At 40.6% G+C, this 20,959-nt stretch overlaps 2 protein-coding genes across 2 annotated transcripts in view; one reads left to right on the forward strand and one right to left on the reverse strand.

Annotated features, from left to right (window-relative positions):
• Positions 1-20,959, forward strand: part of LOC136331912 (zinc finger protein 420-like) — a 320,698-nt gene that overhangs the window by 134,527 nt on the left and 165,212 nt on the right.
• Positions 15,238-20,959, reverse strand: part of LOC136331895 (zinc finger protein 737-like) — a 122,511-nt gene continuing 116,789 nt past the window's right edge. Inside the window, exons 6-7 of the mRNA XM_066271060.1 lie at positions 20,551-20,624; positions 15,238-18,727 (exon numbers count right to left, since the gene is read on the reverse strand). Coding sequence (XP_066127157.1) covers positions 17,198-18,727; positions 20,551-20,624 — 1,604 coding nt within the window. The 3' untranslated portion in view covers positions 15,238-17,197. The remainder of the gene's footprint in view (positions 18,728-20,550; positions 20,625-20,959) is intronic.

The raw sequence follows: 20,959 nt of genomic DNA on the forward strand, positions 1-20,959 counted from the left end.
GAAATTCTCAAATCTCTCAGAGTCTTCTACGTCTGACCTGTGTCATCCCAAAGATACTCCCCATGTCCACCTGCCACCTTTAAAACCAGGGGGGTGATCATGTGGGAGGATCCCTGAGAGGCAGATCTCTGCTGAGAGACTATGACTCAGAGGTTCCTGACTCTCATCCAACTTCTGATGTGTCCTGGGGACAGAAGCCTGAGCTGACAGTGCTCAGAAAGGATGGGTTTGGGGGCACCTCACCTGAAACTAGTAGATCCAGGGGGTCACTGAGGTGTGACCACTACTGGGGTGTTTTCTTAAAATATCCATAGCATCTGAATGTTCATTCGTAGCTGAGATAAGGTCCACAGGGAATACTGCCCTAAATGCCTTATTGTCATGTTGATGTAAGTCCAGGGTCCAGGAAAGCTGTTTTCTCCTCCCTTAGTCAGAACAAAACTGTCAAATCCCTGCCCTGAGCCACACTGGAGGGTCACTTCCCTCCTGAGGTCACGACAGGGTTGGGCAGGGCTGAGAGGCTGGGTTTGCTGTAGAATCCTAGGAGAGGAGGAGGCAGCATGTTAGATGAAGCTCACATCTCATGTCCCTCAGGGCTGGGCTGTGAGAGGGGAGACCCCCTGACAGCAGACCCCCTTCCTGCTAGAACCTGAGGCTGAGACTTCAGAGTGTTCCCTCACCTGTCACCACCATCTCTAGGGTCTCACTGCGCTCTGACCACCCAGTGGGGCTGGGGTAGGTACAATAATATCTCCCAGCATAGATGTTTTTCATGAAGAATTTGGCCTTGTCCCCAGGATCCATCACTTTCTATCTCTCCAAAGACATATTTGTGTCTTCTGTATACAGATGGAACTCCTGGGCTACCAGGGTCCCCTGACACCAGATGGTCATAGAACTTCCTCAGGGCATCACAGAGGTTGGCTTAGCCTAGGTGGTGAGTTTGGGGACTACTTGGAAGGAAACCATAGGCTGCATTACAAAGACCCTCCCTCCTTCATTCCCCAGCTCAGCCCAACACCCTCCTGTTCTATCACCTCAGCCCAGGACCTCTGTGCTCCTGAGTCCCAGAGGATGAAGTAAGAGGTGGGACCCGGCGCCTGGGGAGGACTCACCTGTCTTCACGTGGGTCCTCTGCCCAGACTCAGTCCTGGAAGAGAGTTTCTTTTAGATATTTGCAGCAGAAATTCAAAGTTGTCTTTCAACAAGACAACAACTCAGACTGCCTGAACCTGAGGTTGGTTTCTCAGGAGTGAGGGATGTGAGCCACCCTGTCACCTCCTTCTGCTGCCCTCTCCTCATGCCCACAACTGACCAAGGCAGAGAAGAGGGACAGCATGGCGTCTGCTCGGAGTGCTCCTGCTCTGCAGATGGAGGAGCTCCTGGGCCTGAAGGACAGAGACGCACAGGATGTGGTGAATCAGGGGCTGCCACCCTTCCGGGTTCCCACAGCTGTGGACTCAGCAAGGGGACGGCGCTGCCCAGGGCCTGGCTTTGGGTTTCCTCAGGATGAGGACTCAGGAGGACTCCGGGTTGGCAGGAGTGTATGGTCAGCAGTATGTGAGGTCCTACCTGATTTCCATGCTCTTATCTTTCTGTCTGGTGAAATCCTGCTCAGAGAGGAAAGGACCCAGGTTCTCATCCTGACCTGGCCTTGACAGTCTTGTTCTAAACAGCAGAATTGGATATTAACCATCGTCACTGAGGGTGCTCACTTGTGAAACTTCTGCTGTGCCTTTTCCCAGAGTGACCATAGCATTTCCAATCCTTTTCCTGTGTCTGAAGGTTCTGGTGGGGTCACATTTATGCTGACCCTTAGAGTTTTCGGCCATCTTAAAAAATTTTAACCATCCAGTGTGTGTATGGGCACCACCCTGTGATGTAATGTACATTTCTTCAATGATGTATAACACTCTGCACCTCTAGAAATATTACTTTACATTTGCATAAGAATGTGACTTGCTGGTTAAAGTTTTTTTCTTGTTTTTTCTGTTGTTTGCTGTCATGTTACTGATGTGTACATTTTCCTTCAATGATCTCAGTACCAGGCCATTGTCTGATTTTGCCATCAGGAATACCTTATCCCTCTGAGTCTCATTGTGTGGTTTCCTCTACACTCCCTTGCTCGAGCCTACGAGGAACAAAAGTTTGTAATGTTGCTGGATTCCACTGTTTCTATTTTCCTCTAAAGTCTTGGTCTTGTGTCTATTTGAAGACAACCTTATCACCCAGAGCCAGTACAGTTGTTTTCTATGGTTATTTTGTTTAGTTTGTTTTGGTGAATAAAACATTAATTGATTTAATTTTAACATTTTAACCTGTAGCCCATCTGACTCTGGTTATCATGTATAACCTGAGGCAGATAGGATGTCTACCATGACTGTAGGGAGTTGTCATGATGGAGTATGGTGGCGACTTCCCAAGATGAATGAGACATTGAACTTCCGAAAAGTGGTTGTTGATGTGTTTGTGACAAATGTGTCACATGCTGGTGATGTGGCTGCCTCCAAACATGATCCCCACCTGCATGACTGGGCTCACTCTGTCCAAGCAACAGTGACTCCCTGCCTGAGGTGGCCACTGGACTCAGGAGAGGAAGCACCTGCATAGTGTCATCCAACATCCAACTGAAATTTTTATGTGTGCATCGCTAATTCCGGTTCCATCTTATTCCCACACCCTGAATTGGTGTCGAGGTCACCATGAGGGACCTGGGGGTCATTGCACAGAATGGGATTCAGCTCCATTACGTAGTGGATTGGGGTCACAGGTTTTGGGGATAGGCTTACCAGTACTGAGGATGCTGGGTACCCTGCTGGACCCCACTGAGGACTCGTAGATAGGCAGCGGTGTGCAGCAGCGTGTTGGGGGAGATGTTGAGAGCAGGTTTGTCTTCACTCCATTCCCAGATGGAAACTCACTAGACATCTGACCTTAAATACAGATACAGCGTCTATTAGACTATCATCTTTGACAAGTGGTGGTAGATAATGGATGTAAGAAATGAAAAAAGAACTTTTTGTGACATGTAGGACACCATGTGCCAAGGTGACTTCAAAGTCAATCAGCATAAATAAACTAATGTGAAACTCAGGAGAAAACAGGTCATCTTCTGTGAGCTTTAACCTTGTTATGTTTCTGTGGGGTGTTTTCTTTTTTTCTCCAGCATTTATTTATTCATTTTAATTTTTAAATTTTATTTAGAAAATTAACTTGAACACTGTGACCTTGATCAATAAGAGCACACCTATTTCAAGCAAACATTTCTATCACATTAGAACTGTTGATTAGAAATGGCACCAAGCCTGACCAGGTGGTCCACAGTGAATAGAGCATCAAATTGGGTTGCAGAGGACCCAGGTTCTAGACTCCGAGGTCACTGGCTTGAGCACGGGTTCACCTTATTTAAGCAAAAGCTCACTAGCCTGAGCCCAAGGTCGCTGGCTTGAGCAAGGGGTCACTCGCGTTGCTGTAGCCCCCCAATCAAGGCACATATGAGAAAGCAATCAATAAATAACTAAAGTGCCACAATGAAAAAAGTTGATGCTTCTATTCTCTCTCCTGTCTGTCCCTCTCTGACTCTCTGTCAAAAAATTTAAAAAAATGGCACCGAAAGCACAATAAATAAAAATATAGGTGTGTTTGACTTTATTAAAATAATAAGAGTCAAAAATGCTATATCAAGAAAGTGAAAAAAAACTGGAGAAAACATTGGCAAATTATGTATCTGATAATATCTGGTCTCGACTATTAAAGCACCATGGAACTCAAACACACACAGACACACACATACAGAGAGGTTTTTTTTTTTAATGATCAAAGGACTTCAGTAGACATTTCTACCAAACATATTTTTCAAAGAAGACAAGTTTCTACAGACAGACAATGAGCCCAGGGAAAGATGCGCCCCGCCACCAGTTGTTAGGGAAACACAAAGGAAGATGACAGTGATGAAGGCCAGCATGATGGTGGTGAGATCAGAAGCCCCAGCTCTTCTCACCTGCAGAGGTAACAATTTACCACCATCTATAGACAAAGATATCTTCACAGATACTCTGGGGTGACATCGTGAGGTCCCAGCACCTAGCGGAGCACAAAGTTCAAAACTACTTCTTTTTACTGGCCTCAGCCTTCACAAGCCGGCAGAGCTCAGCACAGAGAGACAGCCTCCACTGTGACTTCTGGGTGGGGGATGTGAGCCTCTGACCACCCGAAACCTCTCCGAGTACTGCCTGCGAGGCGGGACTCCATCCTGTGAGGAGCTCAGCAGGGCTAATCCCTCTGGGGAAGCTCAGCAGGGACATGAGGAGGGTTCCCAGGAATGGACATGTGGGCCTCCGCAGCCTGCGCACAATGGACCCTGTAGCTGGCATGGACATTCCTCACAAAACTGAAAACAACTTTCCTCTAAGCCGCTCTGTCTCTCTTGGTGTCCATTAAAAGGAAATGAAATCACAGCTGCCAAGATGTGGACATCGCCAGTGTCCGTCCAGGGGTAAACGGGTAAAGATGTGGTGCATATCGACACAATGGAATGTCACTCAGCCTTACAAAGAAGGAAACGCTGCCACATTGGACAACGTGAATGCACAAGCCCAGAGGACATTAGGTGGCAGTGGAATTAGCCAGACACAGTGAGGTAAATACTGCATGAGTCATTCACATGTACAAAGCTTTAAAAAAAAACACAAAAAAAAACTGGACTCATACTATAAAATGGGAAAATAGTGGTTACCAAAAGCTTTGGGGAGGGAAAAAGAGAAGATACAAATCAGAACATAGAAACTCTCAGTTATACCATCAGTAAGTTCTGAAAACCTAAGGTATGGACTATTGATCCTAATTACAAATAATGACTCGTATTCTTGAAATTTGCTAAGGGTAGATGTCAAGCATTCTCATCCCCTGCAAAGAAAAACAGGAATCTGTGGGAGTTGCTGGAGATGCTAGTTATTTGAATGGGGTGATCTTTGAAAGGTGGACATATATATCAAAGCACCAAGATGTTTTATTAAATGTACACAATTCCCATTTGATATTATACCTCAAGCTGAAGAAGAAGAAACCAAGTTCCTGGTTAACTGATTTTTTTAATTTTTATTAATTTTAATGGGGTGACATCAATAAATTGGGGTACATATATTCAAAGTAAACATGTCCAAGTTATCTTGTCATTCAATTATGTTGCATACCCATCACCCAAAGTCAGATTGTCCTCTGTCACCTATCTAGTTTTCTTTGTGCCCCTTTCCCTTCCCCCTCCCTCCTTCCCTCCCCCTGCCCCCCCCCCATAGTCACCACATTCTTGTCCATGTCTCTTAGTCTCGTTTTTATGTCCCACCAATGTGTGGAATCCTGCAGTTCTTGTTTTTTTCTGATTTACTTATTTCACTCCGTATAATGTTATCAAGATCCCACCATTTTGTTGTAAGTGATCCGATGTCATCATTTCTTATGGCTGAATAGTATACCATGGTGTATATGTGCCACATCTTCTTTATCCAGTATTCTACTTTTTTACAGTAATTAAAGCCTTAAAGCAAAAGAAAGAATCTGTAGCAAATGCAAGCACTAAAATATAAGTGTTGGGAACACAACAGATAATCCTTCTGCCAACCGTTTTATAACATTGCTATTTCTATACTACCTTGTGAAGGAAATACTGCATGTTATAAACTCAACAGCAGCTGTGACTTACAAAAGGCAGTGAGAAAACTTAGTACCATTGCCTGACTTCAGACTCTAGGGAAACAAAAGGTGATACCTTCGATATGATGCGTGTTCACTCACGCGGCTCAGGTCAGACCCCCCAGTACTTGCCTCATAATGAGAAGAAGCCAGTCATCTTCCTGTGTGACAGGCACCTTGTGAACAGTAAAGACTGTGGTGTGAGGCCCCTGCCCACCACACCCTGTGAATCTATCAGCTTTCCTCAGCTCCTCCCTCCTACCCAACAGTACAGTGTCATGCCGTGGTTCAGTACGACTCCTAAACCTGGGTTTTGAGTTAGAATGGTGCAGAATTAAGAAAACGGAGTCATTAAGAAAAAAGGATGGGATAAGGAGGACTCTTCAATGCTGATGGCAATATCCAAGTGCCCCATAGCCCCAGTTTGCTTTATTATAGAGTCATAGGCAAATCAAGGAAGTCCTTGATACATCCGAGGCTAAAATAGGAACTCTCCCAAGGCATAAGCAAGAATCCCCCTATCATGCATAAGAGAAATCAACCAACATCTGAACAAAGAGTAAGAGAAAGGGCATGTAAATTGCTTCCAGCAAATTAAGCAAGCAAGTGAAATGGGTGTAAATACTTGGCATCATAGCCAATATAGAGGTGATGAGGGAAAATTTAGCCTTTTGCTAAGCCTCAAATCTACAATGGCTACTTGCCATTTATGGTCCACAACATACCCCCCTTTTTTATTTTTAATTTGTGTGCTGAGATTTGCACTCATCTGATTTCCTAGTTTCCCAGATTCTAATTTGGAGGCAGACTGAAAAAATACAGAACAAACACAAAATTAGTATAGGCAATACCCAAACAAGTATTCTAATACATTACAGTGATTAAAACCTTTAAGAAAATTCTTAGCCAATATAACAAGAATCTATAAAAGAGTAATGTCCTTAACATGTTCACCAAGTCCAAGTTGGCATCAACACCATTCAAAATCCCTGCAAATGCAACCCAACTCCAGTTCAGTCCATTAAGAGCTGTCACAAGGAGCAGAAGTCCAGAAAACACAACCAGGAAAAATCTGCATGGCACTGGAATACTCACATTTCCACACTTTGCAGCTCGCATCCAAGTCCCAATGACTGCTGCTTCTGGTTGGTAATGATTCAGGTAGACTGAAACAGCCATCTGCAGCATGTGTAGAGATGGAACTTTTGTTTTCTTCAAAACTGGAGTTATGAACCCAGAGGGCCTTTCCCTGGGGCTTTACAGCCATAGGGTGGTGAGGAGAACCTAGGATACACTATGCTAGGTGGCAAAGGTAAATTTGTAACAGGAGTTGGCAAAAAGGAAAAAGGGAGCTCTAAATTAGGAGTAGGGGCCTGACTTGTGGTGGTGCAGTGGATAAAGCGTCAACCTGGAATCGCTGAGGTTGCCGGTTCAAAACCCTGGGCTTGCCTGGTCAAGGCACATATGGGAGTTGATGCTTCCTGCTCCTCCCCCCTTCTCTCTCTCTCTCTCTCTCTCTCTCTCTCTCTCTTTCTCCTCTCTATAATGAATACATAAAATCTTAAAAAAGTAAATTAGGAGTAGGACCCAGCCTAAAATATGAATGGGGCATTGAGGCAGGAGGAATAAAGAAAACACTATATATTAAACAAAGCAGCAGAAAATAGGACATCAACACTCACAGCAGAGATCTTCGAGGGACGAGTAAAAATCCAAATATTCGGGCAAGACATAGTAAGTGGCCCTTGTGTCCATAAGAAATGAGATCAGTTTACCTGCTACTTGGAATACCCTAGGCTTGTCCATGTGAGATGGGGCCAACAGCCCTGAGCACCTTTAGCCTTCAGTGGCAAGTCCCAACAGGCTGGGCAAGGTTAGGCCACAGGTGGATGAAGTAGGGCTGAAAGAGATTGAACCCTCCCTTAGAGAAGCAAGGGGGAATCCTATCTTTCAGTGTTCCTTTTTCTCACAGCAAAGGCATGGCCCTGGTGGGGGTCAACAAGCCTGGCAGGCTTTAGCTCAATGACCTTCATTTCCACTATTGAAGCAGGGCCCAGATGGAGTCCTATGAGGCCCCCTCAGGGTGTCCGAGCCTTTAAGGGTGTATACAAAGAACTGGTATTTTACCTGATCTCTTTGGGGCTTTTTCTGCCTCTTGGTCATTATAGACCTTAAAAGCCATGCTCAGAAGATCTCACTGAGGGGTTTGAGGATCCTCATCTGCCTATATAAACTTTTTTGGTATATCTGGAGCTATTTGGAAAAAGACAAAAAAGCGTTATTAGTTGGATCAAATAAAAGAGGGTAGAACTTTGCAGGAGAAAGCAGTTTGGCATCTCCTGTACATCAGCATCCAAAAGAAATTTTTTAAAGATAAGGTAGATTTGCAGGAGTTCCAGGATATGACTCCCCCTTTTATATTTTTTAAAACTGACCTTAAATAATTGCTGGGTACACTTTAATAATACCTTGACTTTAAAGATTGTAATAAATACACATAATTCAAAAGGTTTGACAAAATATAGTAAATGCTTTTCCTACATATGTAAAAACATTGTCAGTTTTAACCAGTTTAGGAAGTCCAATAATAGAAAATGCATACAAACAGTGAGCTATAACATGCTTAGCAGCCTCTCCTGTTCTGGCTGAGACTACTATAAATCCAGAATAAGTATCCACTGTAACGTGGACAAAGGACTGTTTGCCATATGAAGATATATGAGCAACATCCATTTGCCAAAGTTGTTTCGGTAGGAGTCCTAGAGGGTTAACTTCAAACGAAGGGACAGATTGTAGTATAGGACACCTTGGACAGGATTTAGCAATCTGCCATGCTGTTTCCCAAGAAAGTTGAAACTGTTTACGTAGGGCTTCAGCGTTCTGGTGATGAATAGTATAAAACTGAATTGTTTGATCTGTCATGGTTGCTCCAATAATTTTTCTTTTGTGTAGCTTGATCAACAACGGCAATCTCTTGTGCTAAAGTTCCAGGGAGCATGGAGTGAGGTCGAATATGTCCCATAAAATATGAAGCTCTATGTTGACATATAAGTCTTCAAAGAAGGAGAAATTGCTGAAATAGTTCCTCATCAGCAGTTGTCTCTAAGACAGCAGTCTCTATAGTGGAAACAACCATAAGTAAATATTTGCTGTCTGTATACACGTTAAAGGAGGAACATGGCAAATGCTGAAAAGCTATGATAATGGCATGCAATTTTACTTTTTGAACTGATTTCAAGGCAATTGTTTCAGTATAAACTTGTCCATTGTTTATTAAACCTGGTATTTCTGAGCTAGACCCATGAGTAAAGACTGTAGGTGCTTCAGAAATGGGTTCATTAACAATTGTCTTAGGAAAAACAAATGTAGGAATTAATGAAAATTAAACTATTTTATCAGCTGGGTAGTGAGAATCAATTTGGCCTGTAAAATTTGCAAAAGCAATTTGCCATTTAGTGGAAGTTTCCCAGAACCATTGTTGCTGATTCTTTGAAAAAGGAACAACAATAATTCGAGGCTCAAAACCTATAAACTTTAAGAGTCGCCTACACCCCTTGATAATCAAGGAAGCAACAAGACCAAAATACAAAGAGAAAACTTTCTTAGGAATAACAGCTAAATGAATCTATTCAATAGGATCTGAACCTTGCCACAATAGTCCCGTTGAAGTGTAACTCGAGGGACAAATTAGTAAGGCAATTGATTCTTCAGAATTTATACATTTTAGTTGTGCTTATTGCAAGGCTTTTTCTACAAGCTTTAAAGCTTGTTATCCTGCAGCTGTAAGCAGCCCAGGAGAAGCTGGTTCAGCAAAGCCTCTAAGAATATTAAAAAAATGGCTTCAGTTTTCCAGTAGTTAATTTCAAGGAAGGTCTAAGCCAATTAATATCTCCTAATAATTTCTGGAAATTGTTTAAAGTTTGCAAATGATCTGTCCTGATTTCTAATTTCTGTGGACCAATTTGTTGTCCCTCAATAATTTTTTCTAAATAAGAGAAAGGTAAAGATTGCTGTACTTTTTCAGGAGCTATATAAAGTCCTGATTCTTTCAAAGAATATTCTAGTTGTTGCAAAATGGTCAACACGGTGTCTTTATCTGGATGAGCAATAAGAATATTATCCATGTAATGAATTATATATATCAGGGTGCTGCCTTCATACTGGAGCAATAGCTTGAGAAACATATTTTTGGCAAAAGGGAAGACTGTTAGCCATACCTTGAGGCAAAATTCTCCACTAGTATCGCTCCATTGGAGCCTGGAAATTAAGTGAAGGAACACTGAATATAAAATGCTTGCAATCATGAGGGCTTAAAGGAATAGTAAAAAAGCAATCCTTCAAGTCAATAATTACAAGGTGAAAATTCCATGGAATGGCAGTAAAAAAAGGGAGTTCTAGCTGGAGAGGACCCATAATTTCTAGTCTTATTTATTGCTCTCAAATCTTGTAATAGTCTCATTAACTGATTTTTTAAAATAACAAATATAGGCATATTCCATGTGCTACATTAGAAGGTTCAATGTGCCCAAGGTGTAATTGCTCTTGTACCAATTGAGCATCTGCTTTATGTTTCTCCTGAGAAAGGGGTCATTGGTCTACCCATACAGGATTATCTGATTTCCGGGTAATTGGGTCTGCACAATGCATTATTGGATAGCAGGAGCTACCAGGGCCCCTATGTTAAATTTTGATAACCTAATCCATGCCTTCTGGTATTGGGTGCCACTTCTATGGGGGTGAGAATTCCCTGCTGTTCTTTTCCTAGTCCCTTAGTGGGCAAACTTTCTGATTAAGCACTTGAGTATTGACTAAACTTTTAGGACTGACAATCAAAGCTCCCATATATTTCAAAACATCTCTACCCCACAAATTAACTGGTAATCCAGGGATCACATAAGGCTGAAAAAGTCCAGAATGACCTTCTTTATCTTCCCAATGTAGAAAACTAGAGCTTTATTGAGGAGATTTACTCTGCCCTATACCTTGTAATTCTGTGGCTGCTGCATGAGTGGGCCAGGAAGGAGGCCAATGTAGCTTAGCAATAACAGATACATCAGCTCCAGTATCTAAATGTTCTTTAAATTTATGCCCTTATATTGTCAGTTTCATTTCAGGGCATTTCTGAGTTATTTTTTGAATCCAATAGCAAAAATCAGAGGAGCCAAACCCTCAATTCTCTCAGGGCCCCTTTTGCAGGATGTGGCCTGAGAAGCAGAAGTAGCATCCTTATACTATTTTTCTAAGTGTCTGAAGTAACTTGAGACAAATTCTTGAAATGACTTATTAGAGCCATGCTTAACTTTGTTCAATTTCTTTGTTTTACCTACCTGAGTATAGCCTTACACATATACAAGACAATTTCTGCACAAAAACAGAAGTATAACATATAACTTTGATTAATCCTAATACTTAAATTGCTATTTGGCTCCTAACTCTGAACACACCTCACAATGTACTAACCAAATTTATAAGTCTTAAGGATCTACATTCTATTCTATTTAAATTTATATGAGTGCTCCATAAAAGTTCTAAAATCACTTTATTTTTTCAATATTAGAGCCAGCATTCCCAATTTTTGCATGCAAAAATTTAATTCAGGCCTTAAAAAACACATACATTTTAGAAATATTAAACAAAGACTAAAGAGAAACAAGAATTAGATAAACCAGAGAGAAATCCGGGATTTCAGAGCACAACCAGATTAGAAAGATGCCTGCCTGATCTTAGGGCATTTTCTGACAGAGGGACTGAAGAATGGGACTAAACAAAATTTCCACAAGAAAATTTTCTCAGCAGCTGCTGGGATATTTTCTATAGTCAGATCCAACACAGGTCCCCTGCCTCAATTTCCAGGCAAAGAATAAGAAAAAAACAAAATGATAGTTCAGAAGTTTGTAGTTAAAACATTAAAGAAAATCAGACCATAACAGGAAAAGCTGTAACTTTCCTAATACCCGAGTCTCCTATCCATTCTCAAATTCTACAGTTGCTGTAACCAGCAGTTCAGGTTGACTATGCTGAGATTTCTCCCCTATCTCAACTTCAGCTGAGCAGCAGTCTAAGTAGCGGAAGAGAACCAGAGGCAGCTACACTGTCCTATGTTCCTTGGCCCCCAAGCCATAAAGTACAGCACCAACTGCCAGAGAGACTGCCACTTTCATTCCTCTTGCCGTAGTCTCCTCACACCACTGCCTTCTCAGAACTTTACCTACTTGCTCCCCTGTAGCAGAAATAACCATTCCCTCCTCTGGGAACTGGGGGCACATATCTTGAACATATCACAAAAAGCATTCTAGCTGCATAACTATTCTTACAAAAAGGTCCCCTACTTTTTATCCTAATTGTCCCATAATTTATTACTCCCAACAATACTCTCCCCCCAAATTTTCTTTACTCACTTTGCATACTTGGGGAGTTCTGTCACCTTTAGTTTAGTTTTCTCGTACTCAAGTCCCTATTCAGGCGCCACTTGCCGTGGACCAGCACGGCTAGAAATTCTGGGTCTTGAGGGAGAATGGTGCAGAATTATGAAAATAGACTCATTGAAAAAAGAGGATGGGATCAGGAAGCCTCTTCAATGCTGATGGCAATATCTGATTGCCCCATAGCCCCAGTTTGCTTTATTATATAGCCATATGCAAATAAGGAAGTGTTTAATATAAAGTCTCACATCTGAGGCTAAAACAGGAATCTCCCAAGGCATAAACAGGAATCCCCCCATCATGCATAAGTGAAATCAACCAACATCTGAACAAACAAAGGGTGAGAGGAAGGGCATGTAAATTGCTTCTAGGAACTTAAGCAAGCAAGTTAAGTGAGTACAAATACTCAGCTTCATAGCCAATATGGAGGTGGGAGAACTGAGCCTTTTGCTAAGTCCTAAGCCTTGAATTTACAAAGGCTTTTTGCCACTTGCAGTCTACGACACAGTTTCATCTATCTAGTTCTCTTAGCTCATGCCCAACCTTTCTCCTGCAAATTCCTACCCTCTATTTGATTTGGCTGATAATGCTGTCCTTTTTCCATTCAGCTCTAGATATATGGAAAAAGTTTATATAGGCAAGGAAGGATCCTCAAACCCCTCAGCGAGATATCCTGAGAATAGCTTATAAGGTCTATAATGACCAAGAGGAACAGAAAAAAGAGAGCCCAAAGAGATCAGGCAAAATACCAGCTCTTGGCATACACCCTTAAAGGCTCCAACATCCCAAAGTGGCCTCATAAGACTCCCATCAGGGGCCTGCTTCAAGAGTGGAAAGGTTATTGGGCTAAAGCCTGTTTGGCTTCTTGGCCCCCACTAGGGCCATGCCCTCGCTGTGGGAAAAAGGAACACTGGAAGGTAGGCTGCCCCCCGCTCTTCGAAGGGAGGGTTCAGTCTCTTCCAGCTCTACCCCAGTCACCTCTGACCTAACCTTGCCAAGCCTGCTGGGATTTGCCACTGAAGACTGAAAATGCCCAGGGCTGTTGGCCTCATCTCACGTCACTGTGGACAAACTTAGGGTAATCATCCAAGTAGCAGATAAGCCTATCTCATTTCTTATAGACAAGAGGGCCACTTACTTTATCTTGCCTGAATATTCAGGTTATGCTCATCTCTAGAAAATCTCTGGTGTGTGTTGATGGTCTTATTTTCCTTCCCGTTTTTCACAAATTCACTGCCTTGTTTAATACATAGGGTCTCCTTTACACACTCTTTTCTACAGCCTCAATGCCCATGCCTATTTTAAGCTAGGACATACTCTCCAAATTCAGAACCTTTCTCCTTTGCACACTTCTGTTATGAATTTACCTATATCCCCAGCATAGTGTATCCCAAGGTTCTCAACACCGCCTGAGCTGCAAACACCAGGGAAAGGCCCCCTGGTTTCATCTCTCCAGGTTAAAGAAAACAAAAGCTCCATCTCTGCACATGCTGCAGATGGCCCTTCAAGTCTACCTGAATCATTTCCAGAAATCCAGTATTGACATTAAGTTTGAGACAAAAGTTTAATGTGCTAGAAGCAGTGGTCATTGGGACTTGGACGCTAGCTGCAGAGTGTGGAAATGTGACAACAGTTCCAGTGCCATGCAGACTTTATATGAATGTGACTCCTGCTCCTAGGGACAGTTCTCAGACTGAAGTGGGGTTGGGTTTCATTTACAGATAATGTGGAGCGGTGATGGTGTCAACATGGATTTGGTGAATTACATTAACATATGAAGGACAGTCAAAACTGCAAAGATTTTATTTTAGATCCTGCTGTATTAACTAAGAATTTGCTTGATAATCTAAAAGGCTTTAATCTCTTCATTGTATTAAGACACTTGCTTTGGCATTTGTTACTAGTGGCTATTTTAATTGTGTTTATTTCATATTTTTCCAGTCTGCCTCCAAATCAGAACATTGGAAATCAGTTGAGTATCAATCACAGCACAGGAATTAAAGTAAAAAAAAAAGAAAAGAAAAGGGGGATATGTTTGGGACCAAAAAGCTAACTGGGTTTTTGCAGTTTAGATTTAGGGGGGACAGCCTGACCTGTGGTGGCGCAGTGGGATAAAGCGTCGACCTGGAACACTGAGGTTGCCGGTTCGAAACCTTGGGCTTGCCCGGTCAAGGCACATATGGGAGTTGATGCTTCCTGCTCCTCCCTCCCCTTCTCTCTCTCTCTCTCCTCTCTCTCTAAAAATTAATAAATAAAATATAAAAAAAAAAATTTAAAAAAAAAAAAAAAGATTTAGGGGGGACAGAGGAGTGGGGAACTGGCTGTAGGCTGACAGTCTGCCCAACCCCCACCTTGCTTGCCTGATCAAATTGCAAAAGGCTAAGCCCTTCCCCACACCTCCATGATAGCTGTAATGCTAGATTGTTTATGCTCATACTACCCCCCATGTCCCCAGAAAGATGAGAAGCAAGTTTCTTCTATCCTTTGTTTTGTGTATTTAAGATGTTATGTATGGTGGGGGTTTTCTGCACTTGGTAAAATCCTTGGGTTGCCTTGGAACCGTGACCAGAAATCTCTGATTTGCTAATGGCCTCACTTTGCCCTATAAATAAAGGAGGGAGCGGTTTTCAAGCGTGCTCTGTTTTTATTAGCAGCTTTGTAGAGCCCTTCTGAACCCATCATTTTATTTTTAAAGTGTATTTTCTTAATTCCACACCACTCCCACTCAGGACCTGGAATTACTAGCAGTGCTGGTTTGAAACAAGAGGCAGAGAGAAAAGAGGAGGGCTGAAGAAGCAGATGGGCGCTTCTCCTGTATGCCCTGAATCGAACCCAGGACTTCTACATGCCAGGCCGATGCTCTACTGCTGAGACAACTGGCCAGGGTCCTTATGTATTTTTATAAAAAATCTGAGGCTGAAGATTATTACATGACAGTCCTTCATGCACAGCTTCTAGGAAGAAAGATCACCTCATTCTGAAATAATTAACTTAGGCTGTCAATCAAGTAGTAAGAACATCCTCCCTGGCTTCAGTGAAATCTTTCTTAAGATCATTATTCAGGATTCAGGGAAAACTGCAGCAGAAAGTTTTATCCCACCCTGAGTAAATGACAGTCATTCCTGCAACCATTTTTGTGACCTTTATTGTTCATGTTCAATTGAGTTCAAATTTACACACTTATATATTTTTCATCCACATTTGAATGACATCATTTACAAAAAGTGAGAATAACTTTATAACATTAATATACTAGCATTATTCTCCAATGGAAAAATGGAATATACTAAACAAAACTGAAGTTTTGTGTGATCTCTGTGAAATTACCTGCATTTTCCAGGTGATTTCTGTATGCCACTACATTCCACAGAAACCATTCTTAAAATCTGAACAGATTATGTTATTAACATATCATGACCAATGAAAAAAGAAATATTATGGTAGGTTTTATATTAATAATTACATTGTGACTTTCTATAATCAAGATTTATGAGTTTTAAGGGAAAAAAGGAAAAATACAAAAGTACAGAAAATCATTCACATTAAAATCCCCAGAATTGTCTACTTGGCTAGTAACTTATCAGCTCTTTTAAAATTACATATTGATGCCTTATGTCCCTATTCTACTGAAGATGTGAACACAGTTTTCCTGTCCTTTCATTTGTACATCTTCAGATTATTAATGCACATATTGTATTTTAGTTTATCAAACCATGTAAATTTGAGTGGGCTTGATCAGGAAACAGATAAGTGAAATAATATATATAAGATCAGAAGTTAAAAAGAACTCTCTAATTATACTAGACTCGATTTTTTTCAATTAGCAAAATTTATGAAACAGAGAGCGGTAATATTGAAGGGTGAGCAGCAGTTACACGGGAGATCACAATGGAGATAGAAACAGACAAGCTTTTAACTCACAAGCCCTGGCGGAAAAAGCCAGCATGACTTTTTCTGCATGGAGGCCATGGCAGAATGCCAGAAGAGAGTAGCAAGACTGAGAGCATGTGACTTTAATAGAATCCATGTGCAGGCTCCTCATGGTTTTCAACCTAAATTTAGATTGTTAAAAATAAGCCAAAAAAGTGAGGTATTGTAAGTTACGCAGAGAACTTATCCAAGGGCGATACATTGTGAAAGCCCTGAGGTGAGAAATTTTGTTCACATAGGCGTTGAGCAAGGTAACCATACTGTGTAAAGCTCTCCTGTTTTATGTCTGCTACTCTTCTTTCCAGTCTTAGCAAATGTGAGTAGGATATGGATAAGGACAAAAACTTTGAAACATAAATTACATTTGAAGGTTTGATGCTCAATAGGGCCTGAAGAAAGGTTAAATGTGGCAAATCACTGACATTTTTACTGTTTGTCTTCATCATGAATTCTGCAATGTTGAGCAAGTTTTCAGCACAGGTAAAAAACTTCATCGCATATTACACATTTGCAAGTTGCCTCTCTTATATGTATTCTCTTGTTATGGAAGATGAGATCGGTCATTTAAAGTTTTGCCAAACTTCCATATTGGTAAGGCTTCTCTTGAGAATTAATTCTTTAATGTTTAGTAAGATTCCCCTGCCAAGCAAATACCTTCTTAAATTCCCTACAAATGTAAAGTTTCAGTCCAGTTTGAACCCTTTGGTGATGAGTTCGGTTTCAGGACTGGCCAAAGGTTTTGCCACATTCTGTTTATTTGTAAAGCTTATCTACAGTATGAATTCTCAGATTATTAGTTAAAGATGACATTCTAAAAGTTTCCCACATACTCTACATTTGTATAGTCTTTTCCATATAAATTCTTTGACGTACAGTAAGACTTAACTTCCAGATAACGGTTTTACCACATTTTAAACATTTATAGGATCTCCCATCATTCTCTGATGGTTAATAATAGTTCAGAAAAAGCTCAAGGCTTTGCCACATTATCTAAATTGTATGATTTCTCCTTTGTGACTTTGATGTTTAGTAAGAGGTGAGAAAGTAAAGGCTTTACCAGTTTTGCTGCATTTCTACGGTTTCAGTCCTGTGTGACTTCTTTGATGTTTAATAAGACTTGAAAGTTGAGTAAAAGATTTGCTACATTGTCTGCACTTCTATGGTTCCTCTTCTATGTGAGTTCCTTGATGTATACTAAGAGTTGAGGGACAGCTAAAGGCTTTGCCACATTCTAAACATTTATGAAACCTCTCTCCATTATGAATTCTTTGATGTTTTGTAAGAGCTGAGGATTGCCTAAAGCCTTTGCCACATTGTCTGCATTTGTACGGCTTATCTCCTGTGTGAGTTCTTTGATGTATAGTTAGAGTTGAGGAACAGCTAAAGGCTTTGCCACATTCTAAACATTTATGAGACCTCTCTCCAGTATGAATTCTCTGATGTGCAGTAAGAGTATAGGAACGGCTAAAAGCTTTGCCACATTCTCTACAATTGTATGGTTTCTCTCCCGTGTGAATTCTTTGATGTACAGTAAGCTTTGACTTTCGGATAAAGGTTTGGCCACACTCTAAACATTTATAAGACCTCTCTCCAGTATGAATTCTCTTATGGTTATTAAAAGTTGAGGAATTGCTGAAAGCTTTCCCACATTCTTTACATTTGTATGGTTTCTCTCCTGTGTGACTTCTTTGATGTGTAGTAAGAGTTGAAGCTTGGGTAAAGGCTTTGCCACATTGTCTGCATTTGTATGGTTTCTCTCCAGTATGAATTCTTTGATGTATGGTAAGGTCTGAGGGTTGAGTAAAAGCTTTGCCACATTGTCTACATTTGTATGGTTTCTCTCCTGTGTGACTTCGTTGATGTATAATAACAGCTGAAGAAATCTTAAAGGCTTTGTCACATTCTCTACATTTGTATGGCTTCTCTTCCATGTGAATTCTCTGATGGTTAGTAAGAGTTGAGGATTGGTTAAAGGCTTTGCCACATTTTTCACATTTGTATGGTTTCTCTCCCGTGTGAATTCTTTGATGTACAGTAAGCTTTGACTTTTGGATAAAGGTTTTGCCACAATCTAAACATTTATAAGAACTCGGTCCAGTATGAATTTTTTGATGTTTTGTAAGACTTGATGAACTACTAAAGGCTTTGGCACATTGTCTGCATTTGTAAGGTTTCTCTCCTGTGTGATTTCTTTGATGTCTAGTAAGAGTTGAGGAATGGCTAAAGGCTTTGTCAAGCTGTCTGCATTTGTGAGGTCTCTCTTTGGCATGAATATTTCTCTCATGTAAATTAAGACATGAATGCAAATAAACTGTCTTTCCAGATTTTTCAAATTTATCAAGTTTTTCCCCACTATGTGCTTTCTTAAGTATATTTACATTGAATGTTTTACTGCAAGCTCTGGTACATAAATTATAAGTGTAAGCTTCCTCCTTAGTATGAATATTCTCATTTTCTGAATGACTTGAAGATTGCTTAAAAGACTTGACACGTTTACTTTGTTCATTTGTTGTCTCCACAACATGAATAACTTGATGATTTGCAGGTGCTCTCTGATCAAACACTTTTCCTTGTTCATAATGGTTCTCTGGAAATGGAGTTTTCTCACTTTGATTACGAACTGATTCTTGTTTAAAGTTTTTCCAATGTTTATTGCATTGATAACTTCTGTCTTCATTATGTGTACTCTGGTAATCGTCAAAGATAGATATGCTTTTAGTGAAAGGTATAATTTTATTTAACATATACACTAATTCCCAAATAACTACTCTGTTATACGTATTGAACCATGTTGACTGTACAAAATTTGCTCCAAAATTAATGTTATAGACATTGAAATTAAAAACATTTGAAAATCAACTCCAATAATAATTTACTCCAAAGATTACATAAGTTTGTAGCTTTTCATTATTTTTTCCAAAATATGTAATAATAATGATTAGGTTTTTCGGTTTGTTTTCAAATTTTTTGTACTCATTTTAGAAGAGAGAAAGAGGGTGAGAGAGAGAGAGAGAGAGAGAGAGAGAGAAGAGAAGCAGGAAGCATCAACTCCCATATGTGCCTTGACCAGGCAGGCCCAGGGTTTTGAACTGGCCACCTCAGCATTTCTAGGTCAACTCTTTATCCACTGCGCCACCTCAGGTCAGGCTAACAATAGTTTTGATTTTCATTTTTTAAAATAATTTTCATTTTATTTTATTTTATGTTATTGGAAGCGGAGGAAGCAGAGAGAGAGTCTGCTTCCTGATGGGAATCAGCACCCTGATGGGAATCATGCACCCTGATGGGAATCAGCCTGACAAGCCCAACAAGGGGCAATGTTCTGTCCATGTGGGGATGGTGCTGTATTACTCAGTAACGGAGCCAATTTTTTAGTGCCTGACGAAGAGACCACAGAGCCATTCTCAGTGCCCAAGGCCATCTTACTTGACCAGTCCAGCCATGGTTGTGGGAGTGGAAGAGAGAGAAAGAGAAGCAACAGCGGAATGGGTAAAGAAGCAGATGCTTGCCTTTCCTGTAATCAAACCTGGGACATCCACACTCTTGGTCACTCTACCACCAAGGAAACCAGCCAGAGCAAATCTGCATTTTTAGAAACTAACTGATAGGAAATCTAGTTGACTTAAAGAGGGAGCTTAACAAATGTATAATATTTTTTACCTATTTAGAAAACAAAGACTTAAACACAAATAATAGTCCTGCCCTGACCAGATAGCTCAGTTGTTTGGGAGCATCATCCTGAAGCACAGAGGTTGCTGGTTTGATTCTCAGCTAGGACACATATAGGAACAGATTTATGTTCCTGTCTCCATTTTTTCTCTTTTGATATAATCAATGCAATAAGTTTTCTTTGGTTTTTTTTTTTGTTTTTTTGAGAAAGGAAAGGATATATAGACAGGAAAATTGAGCTGCTCCTGTATGAGTCTTGACAAGGGAATCAGATGAACAATGTCTGTGCTCCATGACAAGTCTCCAACTAACCGACCTATTGAGGCAGAACTCAGTTTGTTTTTTATTTTCAGAGAGACAGAAAGACACAAGGATAGAGAGAGGAACAAGAAGGGAAGAATTCATTTTTTGCCCAACCCTGTTGACCACTCAATGGCTGCTTCTCCTATGTGGCCTTACCAGCAATTAAATCCACAACCTTGTTGTTTCAGTATGACACTTTTAACCAACTGAGTGCTTAACAGGCCAGAGTGAAATAAATACTTAAATAATTAATGATTATAATGGTCCCACCATGGCCAAAACCATCCATTGGTTTCATTGTCATCCCAGTATGTAAAGGTCTCTGGTTCAATCCCACATCAGGGCATATTCAGAAAGAGATCAATGTTTCTGGCACTGTCTCCATCTCTCCATCTCTCTCAAAATATATAAATAACAAAAATCATTTGCAGCAGGTTAGTTCTGTCCATATTAATATCCTTTCTTCTCACCACTCTTCCAAAATTTCTGAGGCTTCCATTAAGTTTACATTACCAAAACCACATTTTCCATGTCTTACCAGTACTGTTTTAGAGAAGAAATTTGCTATCCCTGGATTTTGTAACAAGGTCTGGTTGTCTTCAGATGGCACAGCTGAAAGATACAAAATAAATATTCATAGTTATGACACAAGGTAAATGGTCATACCAGCAAGTATTGACAAAATTACATTTTAAGTACATCAAAGGCAGGTTAAGAGTTCAAAGCAAGACCAAGAAAGGTAACAATGAAAAAAGTCACATCAAAGAGGAATAAAAACTTACTTCCATTATTAACAATATCTGTTGAAACACTCAAGCACACAACAGTGATAAAAGAAATTTCCCAATTACCAGTTTCTTCTCAAGAAACATAGAAAAGACAGTACTGTATGCTCAATGAACTGGATGCTTCACTGCTTCCGAAAGATTTCTGTTTTGCATGAGAGA

This window comes from Saccopteryx bilineata, chromosome 3, assembly GCF_036850765.1.
Source record: "Saccopteryx bilineata isolate mSacBil1 chromosome 3, mSacBil1_pri_phased_curated, whole genome shotgun sequence".
Lineage (NCBI taxonomy): Eukaryota > Metazoa > Chordata > Mammalia > Chiroptera > Emballonuridae > Saccopteryx > Saccopteryx bilineata.